Raw genomic sequence first — 15909 nt, 5'->3', positions numbered from 1 at the left:
TTCTTGGCACTGGACACCACTGGCTAGGTCAACATTTATTGCCCATCCCTAATTGCCCTTGAGTAGCTTGCTAGGCCATTACAAACGGCATTTAATAATCAACCACATTGCTGTGGATCTGGAGTCACATGTTATAATAAAAACAAAAAACTGCGGATGCTAGAAATCCTTTTGTTGAAGGGACATGAGGACTCGAAACATCAACTCTTTTCTTCTCCGCCAATGCTGCCAGACCTGAGTTTTTCCAGGTAATTTTGTTTTTGTTTCGCATGTAAGAATGGCAGATTTCCTTTCCTAAAAGGCATTAGTGAACCAGACGCATGGTCATCATTAGACTTTAACTCCAGATTTTTTTTTAAATTCAAATTTCACCTTCTGCGATGATGAGATTTTAACCGAGGTTCCCACAGCATTACCCTGGGTCTTTGGATTTCTAGTCCAGTGACAATACCACCACGTCACGGCCTCCCCATGACATAACATTAACATTCAGGCCATCTCCCTCCACTCCTCATGCAGTAACCCCCATCATCTGGCTGTTGATACTTCAGCATGCATTCAGGCCAAATCCTGGGGACTTGTTGCGCCTGTTCCCTCTCTTTCTGCTAGTAATTCTGACTCTAGTCGTCCAAGTTTTTTTGTGTGGATACAATAAACTTTGCTTGCATTAAGTAATTCAGATTAGGGTAGGCAGTTAGCACTTGATTTTTTTTTGCCCCAGAAGGCAGCATCTCCCTCACAAATTTTCTTCCACCTGTATTTTAATGTCAACCAATCCCCTGCACCCAACAACACCCCCCAACAACCTTCTCCAACATTTGTTGCTCCATGTAGGGGGTGTGGCTTTACAGCAGCTAATGGTCAATAGGTACCTCATCCAAGTTGTCAATTTGAATGCATCAACCCAAGTAACGGTCAATGAAATAATAACAACAACTTGCATTCATGTAGCACCTTCATTCTGGTAAAATGTCCCAAGGCGCTTCACAGGAGCATTATCAAACAAAAGTGATGCTGAACCACGAAAGGAGATTTTAGGGAAAGTAATCAAAAATTTCATCAAAAACGCAGCTATTCAGGAACATCTTAAAGCAGGAGCGAGGGAGATGGGGCGTTTCAAGTAGGGAATATCAGAGCTTAGGGTCTAGGAGGCTGAATGCATGGCCATCAGTGGTCAAGCAATTAAATTCAGGGATGTGCAAAAGGCCTGAATTGGAGGAACGCAACTGAGAACTGGAGTTTACGAGATAGTGAAGGGGCAATGCCATAGATGGATTTGATGGGGGTTGGAATACGAAAGAGTGTAAGTAATGCTGCAGCTATGCAGAGCCTTAGCCAGACCCAGTTTGGAATTCAGTATTTTATTCTGGGCACCTCGCATCAGGAAGGAAATGTTTTTCTTGGAGGGAGTGCAGCGCAGATTCACTAGAAGTGATATGAGGCCTTAGAAGGTGATGCTTTGAGGACAGGTTGCATAGGCTAGTATTGTATTCCCTTAAATATAGGAGAATAATGGATGATCAGATTGAGGCGTTTAAAATGTCAAAATGATTCAGTGGGGTAAAGACAGGGAAACTTTCCTCTGATGGGAAATCAAGAACAAGGGGACATAATCTTAAAATTAGAACTAGGCCATTCAGGAGAGAAATCAAGAAATATTTCTTCACACGAAAGGGGAAGTGGAAATTTGGAATTCTCTCCCCCAGAACGTTGTGGATGCTGGGGGACAGATGGAGTTTCTGAGTTTGATGTGACTTTGTTGGTTTAAAGTCTCAAGATGATACAGAACAGTGGTAGGTAAGTGGCATTAATACACAGATCGATTATAATCTAACTGAATGGCGAAATAGGATTTGAATGTTCCTATGATCTGACATTATTATGGGATGTGTCAGCTTGATTCAATGGTAGGACTCGCACCCCTCTTGATTCAAACCCCAATCCAGAGACGTCAGTGAAAGGCTGTGGATCTGTTTGATCCCACGGACACTATTGGAATGAGAACAGGAAAGTTTACCCTCCTTTCCCACACCCCCCACCCACTGGTGACCTGGTCAATATTTATCCTTCTTCCAACGCCAACAAAATAGCTTAGTGTGGTCACTTGCCTTATTCCTGTTAGTGAAACCTTGAGCAATTTAGCTGCTCTGTTTCCTGCATTACAAAGGTGACTACACTTCAAAAGTGCTTCATTAGCTGTGAAGTGCTTTGAAGCTGTGAAAGGTGTTGTAAGATACAAGTTCTTTATTTGATCATCTCAGCCTAAGCTGCTATTAGTGTCACTGTAGCATCTTAACACGCACAGTTTCCTGAACACATTATGGGATAGCGATCAGGGACCCAGGTTGATTTGATGTTTTCCTGCCCCCTACCCTAAGATCATTGTGGTCAGTAATAGTGCATCAACTGTCACATCACCACTGACCGGGAATAGAACTTGGGGCCTCGATTATTTTTAAGCCTGTCTGCCTCAGGCGATGTACCTAACCACTGAGCCTATGGGAGACATTTGATCCGTGAACTTTTAACCCGAGGAACTGGATCTTAAGAATAGAACAGATGCACCCATCAGCACTATGGAATAAGCCAGTTAAAAACAAGCTGCAAGTTGGCCTTGAAAGAATGAAAGCAGCATCACCCCTTTATATATAAAAAAAGTATCTTCACAAGCAGCCTAAGGCTGTAAACAAATCATGAAATATCACAATGACACATCAGATCACCCAAAACTATCAAATACCCTGAATTGGTAATTGCTAGGCATTACTGTGGGTATCTCCAGATATTTGATCACAAAATTCCAGGCTGACACTTCAGTGTATTGCCAAAGGAGTGTTGCACTGTCGGAGGTGCCATCTTTCAGATGACGCCTTAACCTGCGGCCCTGCCTGCCCTCTCGGGCGAGCGTGATGATCCCATGGCACTATCTCGAAGAAGAACAACTGACTTATTCCAAATGTCCTGGCCAACATTCACCCTTCAATCAATAGCACAGAAACAGATTATCTGGTCATTATCACCTTGTGGGAGCTTTCTGTGCACAAATTGACTGCTGCATGACGACACTTGAAAAGTACTTCGTAGCTCCAAATCTACTGTCATCACCTCTCTCAAAAAAAAAACAACCTTGACCCCACTCTTCTTACAAACTACCCCATCATCTCCAACCTCCCTTTCATCTTCAAATTCTTTGGATGTGTTGTCACCTCCCAAATCCATGCACGTTTTCCCCAGAACTCCATGTTTGAATCCTTCCAATTACGTTTGCCATGGTACTGAAAGGCTCTTATTAAACTCTCAAATGACAACCTATGTGACTGTTACAAAGGTAAACTCTCCCTCCTTGTCCTTTCTGACCTGTTTTTTAGCCTTATATATGGTTGGTCATACCATCCTACTCCAAGGCCTGTCCACTGTCATCCAGCTAGGTGGGTCTACACTCACCTGGTTCCATTCTTGTCTATCCAGTTGTAGCGAGAGAATCACCTGCTTCTCTTCCAACGACACCCAGCTCTGCCTCACCACCATCTCTTGACTCCTCCACTATTGCTAAATCATCAGATTCTTCATCCAATACTGGATGAGCAGAAATTTCCTCCAGCTAAATATTCGGAAGACTGATGCCATTGGTTTCAGTCCCTGCCACAAACTCGATGCTCTAGGCACTGGCTTCATATCTCTGTAACTGTCTGAGGCTGAACCAGATTGTTTGCTGCGTTAGTATTGTATTTGACCCTGTGATGAGCTTCTGTGCCATCATGAAGGTCGCTTATTTCCACCTCCATAACATCGTCGGACTCTACCCTGCCACAGTTCTTTGCTGTCTTTGCTGCCTCATCCATGCCTTTGTTACCCCTAGACTTGACTATTCCAATACACTTCTGAACAGCATTCCACATTACACCTTCTGTAAACTCGAGAGAATCCAGAACTCTGCTTCCCTTGTCTTCACTTGTACCAAGCCCCTATCACTTGTCACTCCTGTGGTTGCAGACCTTCATTCTCTCCCAGCTAAGCAATACCTCGATTTTTATAATCCTCGTCCTTATATTCAAATCCATCTATGGCCTTGCCTCTGCCCCCTCTTTCTGTAATCCCCTGTTGCCGTAAAAGCCTCCAAAATCTCTGTTCTCCTGAAATTCTGGCCTCTGGAACATTCCACAATGTTCCACAATTGGTGGCCCTTCCTTCAGCTGTCTAGACCCTAAGCTCTGGAATTTTGTCCCTCATCTCTCCACCTCTCTCTCCCCCTTTAAGATATCATTTAAACCTCCCTGTTTGGCCAAGTTTTTACTGTCTTCATATCTCCTTATGTGGCTTGGGGTCAAATTTTGTCTGGGAAAGCTCCTACAAAGCGCCTTGGCATGTTTCACTGTATTAATGATGCTATAGGATGCTGTTGTTGTAAAGTGCTTTGGGATGACCTGACATCATGAAAGGAGCAATATGAATGTAAATCTATCTTTCTTTGTGTAACAGCCCCGACTCTTTCTACTTTAAGATATTTTGAGAGGTGTGATAAGGTGCTATATAAATGCAAGTCTTTCTTAATAATATATTTGAATTTGAAGTATTTGATATTCAACATACAGATAACTTATAGATACACCCCTCCATCATTTTCACGTGGTCAATCTCTGACACTTCCCTTCCCTTCCTTGCCCTCTCTGTCTCAATTTCTGGTGATAGATTGTCCACCAATATCCATTACAAGCCTACCGACTCCCACAGCTACCTCGACTACAGCTCCTCACACCCCTCTTCCTGTAATGACTCCATCCCATTCTCTCAGTTCCTTCGCTTCAGTCGCATCTGTTCTGATGATGCCACTTTCAAAAGCAGTTCCTCTGACATGTCCTCCTTCTTCCTTAACCGAGGTTTTCCACCCACGGTCGTTGACAGGGCCCTCAACTGTGTCCGGCCCATCTCCCACGCATCCGCCCTCACGCCTTCTCCTCCCTCCCAGAAACATGATGGGGTTCCCCTTGTCCTCACTTATCACCCCACCAGCCTTCGCATTCAAAGGATCATCCTCCGCCATTTCTGCCAACTCCAGCATGATGCCACCAACAAACACATCTTCCCTTCACCCCCCTGGCAGCATTCCACAGGGATCATTCCCTCCGTGACACCCTGGTCCACTCCTCCATCACCCCTTACTCCTCAACCCCCTCCCACGGCCCCTACCCATGCAACCGCAAAAGATGCAACACCTGCCCCTTCACTTCCTCCCTCCTCACCGTCCAAGGGCCCAAACAAGTGAAGCAACATTCCTTTCAAGTGAAGCAACATTTCACTTGCACTTCCCTCAATTTAGTCTACAGCATTTGTTGCTCCCAATGGAGAGACCAAATGCAGACTGGGTGACCCCTTTGCAGAACACCTTCGGTCTGTCCCCAAGCATTACCCAGACCACCCTGTCGTTTGCCATTTCAACACTCCACCCTGCTCTCATGCCCACATGTCTGTCCTTGGCCTGCTGCATTGTTCCAGTGAAGCTCAACGCAAACTGGAGGAACAGCACCTCATCTTCCGACTAGACACTTTACAGCCTTCCGGACTGAATATCGAGTTCAACAAATTTAGATCATGAACTCTCTCCTCCATCCCCACCCTCTTTCTGATTCCACCCCCCCCCACCCCCACTTTTTTCCCCAATAATTTATATAGATTTTTCTTTTCCCACCTGTTTCCATTATTTTTAAATGTATTTCCATCCATTGTTTTATCTCTACCTTTTAGCCTTTTTCGATTCCTTCACCCCACCCCACCCTCACTAGGGCTATTTGTACCTTGCTCGTCCTGCTTTCTACCCTTAACTAACACGTTCCTTAGATAATATCACCACCTTCAACACCTCTTTGTCCTTTTGTCTGTGACATCTTTTGGTTATCTCCACCTATCACTGGCCCTCTATCCAGCTCTACTTGTCCCCCCCACCCCCCTTAAACCAGCTTATATTTCACCTCTTTTCTATTTTTATTTAGTTCTGTTGAAGGGTCGTTTGGACTCAAAACGTTAACTGTGTTCCTCTCCACAGATGCTGTCAGACCTGCTGAGTTTTTCCAGGTATTTTTGCTTTTGTTATAGATAGCAACGTCTGGAGGACCATAAAATCGTGGATAGATTTAGCAACCAGATTTATCTGACAATTTGTTTGAACTCTATTTAATCAAATGTAACATGTACATAAGCTAGCTTTTCAATCAATATGGGTGACTTGGGCCTCCCTTGGAGTAGCAGCTGCCAGATCTAATTTTTTTGTGAGTTCACTCCAGGTTTTTGAAGTTACCATCCGTGTTTCCGACTTCTGTTTTTTTTTGCCTTTCAACACAGTGTTAAGTATAAGTGGCCACCATCCATTGTGTTACCAATAAAGGCTGTGGCTTGGAAGAAAATTGAAAATCCTTAGTGCCAGTGATAAATGGAAAGTCTAGTGGAAATTTCAAAAACCTGGACTGGGTACACTGTGTTGGATTCCTAGCCAGGGCAACCCTGTATTTTCCTTTTATACTTGTATGTATTACTTGGAGGTATTAACTAATGGCCTTTCCTTATCAGTAGGACACTATTGGATAAAATGCTACAGTGCTTTTAGTTTAATTCGTAGTCCTTGACCTTTATCCACGACCATGAAATCTGCAGAAATCCCTACATCCCTCACTTTTCCCTTCTTGCTGAAAGGGGAGGAGATAGTGTTTTAGTGGCAATGTCAGAGGCCCAGGCCAATGATCTGGAGATATGGGTTCAAATCCCACCACGGCAGCTGGTGGAATTTAAATTTAATTAATAAAAAAACTTGGAATTGAAAGCTAGTCTCACATGAAACGATCATTGATTGTCGTAAAAATCCGTCTGGTTCACTAATGTCCTTTAGCAGAGGAAATCTGCTGTCCTTACCTGGTCTGACCTACATGTGACTCCAGGCTCACAGCAATGTGATTGACTCTTAACTGCCCTCTAAAATGGCCTAGCAAGCCACTCAGTTCAAGGGCAATTTGGGATGGGCAAATGCCAGCCTCGCCAGTGATGCCCACATCCCATGAAAGAATTTTAAAAAACTACTGAGGGAGGTCTTGTGGCACAATGGGTAGTGTCCCTCTGAGTCAGAGACTCCGGGTTCAAGTCCCCTTCTGTGACTTGGTGGCCAAGGAAAGTGATTGATATCAACCTGCAAGTCCTTCCAACAAGCCAAGGCAAGCGGTAAGAGCGTGAGAATATTCTGGTCAGCCAAACTTGATGTGGGGTGGCACTCCTCATACTGTAGCTTCTGGCTTCAGACTAGCAGCCTGTTCCAGGGCACAGAAGCTATGGAAAACAGACGTAAGCATGTGCTTCATCTGCTTCATGGGTCTCTAGACACGGGAAGCTTTCCGAGTCAAAATCTAAACTACTGGCATTCGAAACCCAAGCTGGTCATCAGTTATCCACTATCCAGGATAAAACAGTCTGTTTGATCGTCACCCCATCCACCATTTTAAACATCCACTCCCTGCACCACAGGCAGACAGTGGCAGCAGTGTGTGTACCATCTACAAGATGCACTGCAGAAACTCACCAAGCCTCCTTCAACAGCACCTTCCAAACCCGTGACCTTTACCACCTGGAAGACCAAGGGAAGCAGTCACATGGGAACACCACCACCTGGAAGTTCCCCTCCAAGCCACTCGCCATCCTGGCTTGGAAATATATCGCCGTTCCTTCACTGTCACTGGGTCAAAATCCTGGAACTCCCTCCCTAACAGCACTGTGGGTGTACCTACACCACAGGGACTGCAGCGGTTCAAGGCAATGGCTCACCACCACCTTCTCAAGGGCAATTAGGGATGTGTAACAAATGGTGGCTTTGCCAGTGACACGCACATCCAGCCGCAGTGAAGGAACATTGATGTATTTCCAAGTCAGGATGGTCTGCAACTTGGAGAGGGGCATTTGGAGGCGGTGGTGTTCACATGTGCCTGCTTTGCTTATTCTTTAGGTGATAGAGGTCGTGGGTTTGGAAGATGCTCTTAAAGAACCCTACACAAGTTGCTGTGGTCCACCTTGTAGATGGTACAGCTGCCACTGTGCACTGGTGGTGGATGGAGTGAATGGTAAAGTAGCCAGTGGATGGGATGCTGATTAATGGGCTGGTTTTGGCTTGGAGAGTGTTGAGCTTCTTGAGTGTTGTCGGAGCTGCACTCATCCAGGCAAGCGGGTGTTGACTGAACAGGTTTCTTGTTAAGTTTTCTCTTTCCCTTTTTTATCCAATGCCTCGTTTAGAAATAATGGGTGTGCTTTTGCCTTCCAGGTGAAGAAAAGTGGAATATTACAGACTGTCACTCAGGAGGAAAAAAAGAGGCAGGAGGTACATTTCATTCCTTGCTTAAAAGAAACTGTGGTTGGATTCTGATGTCCTGTGAGATCACTGGTGAAGGGAAGGTTGTGAGGTATTATGATTTGCTGGTTTAAGGGACTATATAATGCTTTTTTAAATTCATTAGTGGGATGTGGGCATCGCTGGCTAGGCCAGCATTTATTGCCCACCCCTAATTGCCCTTGAGAAGGTGTTGGTGAGCAGCCTTTTTGAACCACTGCAGTCCATATGCTGTAAGTACACCTACAGTGCTCTTAGGAAGAGAGTTTTAGGATTTTGACCCAGTGCCAGCGTAGGAACAGTGATATATTTCCAAGTCAGGATGGCAAGTGAGTTGGAGGGGAACTTCCAGGTGGTGGTTTTCCCATCTATCTGCTGCCTTTGTCTTTCTAGATGGTAGCAGTTTGGAAGGTGCTGCCTAAGGAGCCTTGGTGAATTCCTGCAGTGCATCTTGTAGATGGAACACACTGCTGCTACTGTGCGTCAGTGGTGGAGGGAGTGAATGTTTGTGGATGGGGTGCCAATCAAGCTGGTTGTTTTGTCCTTAATGGTGTTGAGCTTCTTGAGTGTTATTGGAGCTGCACTCATCCAGGCAAGTGGAGAGTATTCCATCACACTCCTGACTTGTGCCTTGTGGACGGTGGACAGGCTTTGGGGAGTGAGGGTGTGAGTTACTGGCCGCAGAATTGCTAGTCTCTGATCTGTTCTTGTAGCCACAGTATTTATGTGCAAGTCCAATTCAGTTTCTGGTCAATGGCAATCCCCTGGGTGGTGTTAGTGGGAGATTCAGCGTTGGTAATGCCATTGAATGTCGAAGGGCGATGGTTAGATTCTTTTTTGTTGGAGTTGTACACTATGAGAAGCTGCATCACCTTATCTGCAACAGTAGAGCCTGAGGCTTGGTCTGTACTTGACTGGGAAGAATTCAAATAATTAATGGAAACAATATTTCATTGAAAGAGTGATCAATCCATGGAACTGATCCCCACGTGGAAGTAGAGGGTGCTGATCCATTCATTTATAAATTAGATTGATTTCCCCTCCAAAAATAACATTTTGTGATATGGTATATGAGTACTTAAAGACATGGCATGTGATAAGTGTAGTGTGCTTGGAAGGAACTAGATGATTTTGGACCTATGGTTCCTAAAGCTGTCCTCCGCTTGGGGTTCCCTCACTGCAGTTCTGAGTTTGCTGAAGGTTAATTGATAAGAGATCATCAAGAGTCAAGGACCCAATTATCACTATATATCCATGACAACCAGGAAGGTAAACTAGATGGATCTTTTCATCTTGCCTAAGTTCCAATAATGCTTCGTGTAAACAATCTGACAGAACTATTTCTTTTCCCTATATACGATTCAGGCAATATTTTAGCATCACTCTGTGCTGCAAACTATTTATTAAACCAGAGCCGCCAGGAACATAAACCAGAACAGTTGGCTACAGTGTTCTGTGTATATTATGGTTTATGGTTCTGGGCCCAGATTGAATTCCCCTTATTTTGACTGCAGTTATAAAGGGAAGTGATACTGTGGGGAAAGTGCTTTCAGTTGAAGACACTCTCACTTCCACGCCTTCTCTCCCCCTGCAACCAAAGGAGAGAAAATATTTTGGTGCTCGAAGGTCGGCCTTATCAAATCATGAGTCCATAATTTTGATCGCGTTCGACATCCCTGTACCTCGATCAGTAAACACATTACAGTGTTTAGCATTAATCTGCGCAGACCAGGATATCCCTGCTTGGTGCTGAATTGAAAGATCTCATATGGGTAGCAATTGGGATCCTATAATTGGCCCTTGGCTACAGCGGGGAGAACACAACTGTCTTTAAGATAAAGGTGTAAGATCAGGTGACTGGCCGTATTTAAAGATTAAAAGTCTAGTATTTATCCAGCACAAGCCATTGTCATACTACGGCCCATCCTCAGTCTTGAGTTCAGATTTTAACCTAATACATCTGGTGGGAATAGGTAACTGGCAAGTAATGTTGGACTTGGTGTAAAATGGGTATCTGACCAAAGCCAGAAGTGCCAGTTTTTAAAATGATCAAATGAGTTGGAAGGTAGGTGGAGAGAAACTAATTTCTCTGGTAGGGGAGTCCAGAAAAAAGGGGCCGAAGCCTTAAAATTAGAGCTAGCACATGCAGTGGTGATATCAGGAAAGCAATTCTTAGCAGAACGGGTAGTGGAAATCCGGAACTTTCTCTCTCATAAAGCTGTTGTTGATGGGGGCTAAGTCAGTTGAGAATTTTTGAGATCGATAGATTTTTGTTCAGCAAGGGTATCAAGGGTTATGGAACCAAGGCAGACAAATGGACTTAAGATACAAGTCAACCATGATCTAATGAATGACAAAGCAGGCTCGAGAGGCTGTGTGGTTTCCTCCTGTCCCTAAGGAGGGTAAAGGATGGGTTGATGGGTAGGAAGACATTGGAGGAATGGAGCTCTGACTCTTCATCATTCTTTCTGAACTGTGAACTTTGTCCTTGTCAACAGGCTATTTTTGAAGTGATTTCATCGGAACACTCCTACATGCTGAGCCTCGAAATACTCATCCGCATGTTTAAGAATTCAGAAGCACTGAACTTAACCATGACCAAAACTGAGAGGCATCATCTGTTTTCCAACATCGTTGACGTCCACAAGTCCAGTAACAAGTGAGTTGCACTTATTGTAGCAGTCAGTTGCTTGTCTTTTTGGTTGTACCTGTTCTGTTTGCTTTGGTCCTTTCTGTTGTTCATCTCCCTGAGGTGCAGGAATATTGGACCATCGTCTGTGGATGAGGGGGTAGACTGTACAGTTGATGAACTGTGAAGTAACCTGGCGCTTTAATGTTGGCAGAAGGATTTATGATAGTCATATTGGAATTCGAGTAGACCGTTATAGGAGTAGGAAAAAGTAAATTGGGATTAAAAAACGTCAAGCTGCCATGGTTAACAAAAATGGCAGCTTTCTCCCACTTCTCCATATACTTTAATAGTCTGAATACTACTTAATAACAGTAGTAAAACCTCCCAAGATGCTTCGCAGATTGTTGTCAAACAAAATTAAACACCAGATTACGTAAAGGAAATATTAACACAAGTGGCCAACAACTTGTTTGGGTTTTAAGGAATGTCTTAAAGGAGGAAAGTGAGGAAGAGATTGGCTGGGGTTTAGAGGGGGAATTCCTGAGCTTAAGATCTAGATAGCTAAAGGCACGGCCACCAGTGTGGAAGCGATTAAAATCACGAATGCACTGAAGGCCCGAATTGGAGGAGCAGAGATATCTCGTGGAGCTGGAGGAGGTTATAGAGGCAGTCCCGGCATTGATGTTTGGGAATGTTGGCTATTGAAATCTGCTTGTGTGCTTTGTTGAGTTTCATGTAGTTAAAGCTGTGCAATTGGAGCTCTTAACCAGACCTAGTTCATGCTCTACGTGCAATATGTCTGAAACTTGTAATACTGTTAAAATGTAGTACATTAGCAACCTGTATTCATATCCTGCCCCATGCAGTGCAGTACCTCTCCGAGTGCTCAAAAATGTATTGAGAGGTAGAGGACACTCAGCTGGAAAGAAGCATGAGAGGTAGACATCAAAGGCTCAGTTGAAGAGAATGGTCTCCAAGAGGCATTTGCAGGAAGCGATGAGAGGCATCAAGGTATAGTAGTTTTGGGAGGGAGCTGCAAAGAGTAGGGGTGCGGCATGATGGACCATTAATAAAAGAACAGAAGTCCAGGGCAGGAGATGTAGTGTACCACTGGAGGAGAAAGGGTTGCAGTTTGTACGATATGTTGGCTCAGACATGGAGTGATGAGTCTATGGAAGAATATGAGAAAAGAAGGACCTCAAAGATTGATATAGCAGCAGGAACAAGGTTGAAGGGTACAAGGGAGTCTAGGGTTATGGTGGCAGGTGATAAAGTGGAGTTAAGGCCACAATCAGATCGACCATGATCTTGTTGAATGACAGGGCAGGCTCGAGGGTCCGAATGGCCCATTCCTGCTCCTATTTCTTTTGATCTTGTGTAAGGGCGATGCAAGCTTTGTTTGAGAAAGAACTTGGGGATTCACTAGAGTTTGTAAAAGGTTGGAGTGGGGAAGTTGGCAGGAAAGAATTCCAGGTATCAGTTCTTGAGATCGTGCAGATATGTCCGAGGGTTTCGGTAGCAGGTGAACGATGTTAATAGTGACACAGGTGGAAAGTGTTCTGGAGATGGAAAATTATAATTTTTGACTGTATGTGGTCAAGGAAGAACTGGACATTTCCTCATGCCATTTAATCATAGCTACAATATTTAGTTTAGTATTATATAGAACGTAATGCTGCTCCGAGGGGGATACTCATTTCCTCATGCCATTTAATCATAGCTACAATATTTAGTTTAGCATTATATAGAACGTAATGCTGCTCCGAGGGGGATACTCAGTCTTATTCTGAGATTGCAAAAGTACCAGTGACACCCACATCCCGTAGAAAGAATTTAACAAAGTACGAGGTTAACTGGTCCACTCCTTGGGGGCCTGTATGAAAAGATATCTACCCCATCTGAAGGCACCAAAGGCTCAGTTGAAGAGAATGGTCTGATAGGGTGATGGAGTAGCAGATGCCTTGTGTCTCATTTAATTACATCAGAGCCCCAGGTTCTGAAGGTATCACATCTTAGAGAATTGGGCACAGTGGAATCTATTGTCCAATATCTGCTACTGCAAAAACTGATATGTTGGCTTTCACACATTGACATCACTCCACCAGCGTTGGCACAGTTATGAATGTTCCAGCAGTGTTGCTCCAGGGTGAAGGAACTCCAGGGTGAAGGAGTGTATGTTTCTGGGTGTTCGTGATGGCAGTGGTTAGTTAAGTGGGGCGTTTAGAAATCACCCTCTACCTTATCTGTGATGTGCTGTAGTTTTGAGAACAGGGGCGTGAGGTGTCTTTGTAATTTCTTAAATTGGCTCTGTCACCGCTATTTTACATTGGGTTTAAATTCCCCACAGATTGCCAGATATTTTCATTGTCACACATTGTGAAGGGGGAGGAAAAAATGAGTTACGCTTGACATGAAAAAATAAAGCTAAAACAATGTCAAAATTAATAGTAATTCTTTGTAACTGATTCTTGGTAACTGTGGCAGCAAGTGTGAAAGTGTGTCTTTAAGCGTGAGAGAGTTATTTTAAACAATTTGCCCTTGTAGCAAATATAAAGTCCAGCAGGCTCAGCCCTGGAATACAACAGGGATTTATTTGCCTATTATCTGCTCATTGTACTCATCAATAATCCTTTTGGCTGCAACATTGGTGTGAATAGCGTTCATTAACATTCTGGTGCTGGTCTTACAATGTTTCCCTTGTACTTGCGTCTGTGATCATGAGTGATGAATGACAATGAGGTCATCAAAAATATCGTTAATGATTACTGTGGGAAAAAGCTTCCGCCTTCAATAGGTTAAAAAGGGAAATCTTTTCGTCAAGATTCCTTGTTAAATTCAGCTTCCAATTAACTTCACCATCCCTTTCCTCCCCCTGTAGATTTAGTTATACATGGAGACTATAATATAGGGTTGATTTTATGACTTCACATTTCCCCAGCAGGAAACTTTAGGATAGATCTTGACTGAGTGTTAACATAAATGGATGAAAGCGAGTTGGCAGACTGATTTGCATCTCTTCTAATTTTTATATCCATTGTAGTACTTCCCATAGGAACAGGAGGAGGCCATTCAGCCCCTCAACTGTTCTGTCGTTCATCGAGATCATGCTGACCTGTATCTTTAACACTATCTACCCCCACCTGGGTTCCATAACCACCCTTGGCTAACAGAATTCTATCATTCTCTGTTTTGAAGTTTTAAGTTGACCCTGAGTCCCAATAGCTTTCTGGGGGAGAGTTGCAGATTTCCACCGCCTCTTATGTGAAGAAGTGCCTCCTGACATCACATGTGAACTGCCTAATTTTGACAGCTCTAGTTTTAAGGTTATGCCTCCTTTTTATGTCTTGGTTAAATCGGTTCCTTGGCCAACTGAACTCTAACTGTACACTTTTCTATGTTCTCATCAATTGTTGCTTGCAATCAATAATTGGGAGAGACTGATGTAAGAATAAATAGTGATGGTTTATTGAGAAATTGGGGCAGAACACCAGATCATACGTGCTCTTTCAGAAACCTCCAGAGCTAGACTTACAGTTCCCAGTTGCCCAAGGTGTACAGTGATTTGTCAGTGCTGTCACATGATCGGTACACTTACATTATCTTAAAGGGTCAGGGTACCTTACTTTACCACACCTGCCTTGTTCTGGAGTCTCCCACCAGAGGAAATAGTTTCTCTCTCTCTCTCTCTACCCTGTCAAATCCTTTAATCATCTTAGGAAAAGTCCATTTCTAAAGTTTTTTTGTGTTCTCATTTGCTGTGGTTTTAATTGATTAAAAGTTGTGCAGCAGAATCATTAAAGATTTTTATATAATCATTAAAAATTATGTAGCCTTCACATTGTATCTTGTGGCTTTGTGTTTGATGTAACAGTTTGTTCTATAATCGGGACAGCCTGACCCAAGGACCAAAACAGCACGGCACCTATTTGGTTCTCTTTGCCATAAGCTTTAGGGCAAGTTAATGTTCCATCATAGGGGACTTTGGGTGAGACTGTTTGAAAGGAGAGCACTCCTTAAAAGGGCAAGCTCGGGCTATGAACTGGAAGCCAGTTCAAAGCCACTTTGTAAACCAGCACAGATTTTATTTCACTCCAATCGTGCCTGAAAGTCTTGGTGGGTTTGGAGAGAAGCATTGCTTCAGTCACTGTGTGTAGCAGCATCGTAAATATGTTATTTCCAGCAATGTTAACAGTATTGGTCACTGATCAAAGGCAAGCAGCATCATTTCCACAGCCAAACTGACACCAGCTGACATTTGAAGCCTCGAGGGACACAATTGCCATTTTAAAAGACTGAGCTACTGTCAATTTTAAACCTAAGGGACACAGCAGAATACATATTTTTGACCCAGTGGGGCTTTTCAAAAAGAGAAGCTTCAGAGGAAACCTCACAGAAGCAAAAGATACTTAAATAATAGGAGAATACTTAAATAATATGATAGAGAAAGTCAATAACATATATCGGGAGACCAGTGAAAAAGAAGTCCAAAATCAAGTTTGTACAATACAAGTTCAAAGAAAGACTTTCATTTATATAGCACCATTATGACCACAGGATGTTGCAAAATGTTTTACAGTCAATGTTGTGATGTAGGAAGTGTAGCAGCCAGTTTTGACACTGCAGTCGCCCATAAGCATCAATGTGATTATCTGTTTTTGTACTGTGGATTGAGGGATAAATATTGGCCTGGACACCAGGAATAACTCCAGTGCTCTCCTTCGAAAGAGTGCCCTGGGAACTTTTACATCCACCTGAGAGGGCAGATGGAGCCTTGGTTTAACGCCTCATCCAAAAAATTGGCACTCCCTCAATACCACATTTGAAGTATCACCCTTGATTTTTGTGTTCAAGTCCTTGTGGAGGATTTGAACCCACAGCCTTCTGGGTGAAAGGCAAGAGTGTTACCAACTGAGCCACAACT

General features: G+C 43.6%; 1 protein-coding gene across 1 annotated transcript in view; it reads left to right on the top strand.

The window, feature by feature from the left end:
* Positions 1 to 15909, top strand: part of LOC121275348 (rho guanine nucleotide exchange factor 26-like) — a 213825-nt gene that overhangs the window by 52352 nt on the left and 145564 nt on the right. Inside the window, exons 5-6 of the mRNA XM_041182854.1 lie at positions 8291 to 8347; positions 10855 to 11015. Of these exons, the coding sequence (XP_041038788.1) occupies positions 8291 to 8347; positions 10855 to 11015 (218 nt within the window). The remainder of the gene's footprint in view (positions 1 to 8290; positions 8348 to 10854; positions 11016 to 15909) is intronic.

Source organism: Carcharodon carcharias, chromosome 2 (genome assembly GCF_017639515.1).
Source record: "Carcharodon carcharias isolate sCarCar2 chromosome 2, sCarCar2.pri, whole genome shotgun sequence".
NCBI lineage: Eukaryota > Metazoa > Chordata > Chondrichthyes > Lamniformes > Lamnidae > Carcharodon > Carcharodon carcharias.
The sequence above is the reverse complement of the archived record's forward strand: the minus strand, read 5'-3'. Positions and strand labels throughout refer to the sequence as shown.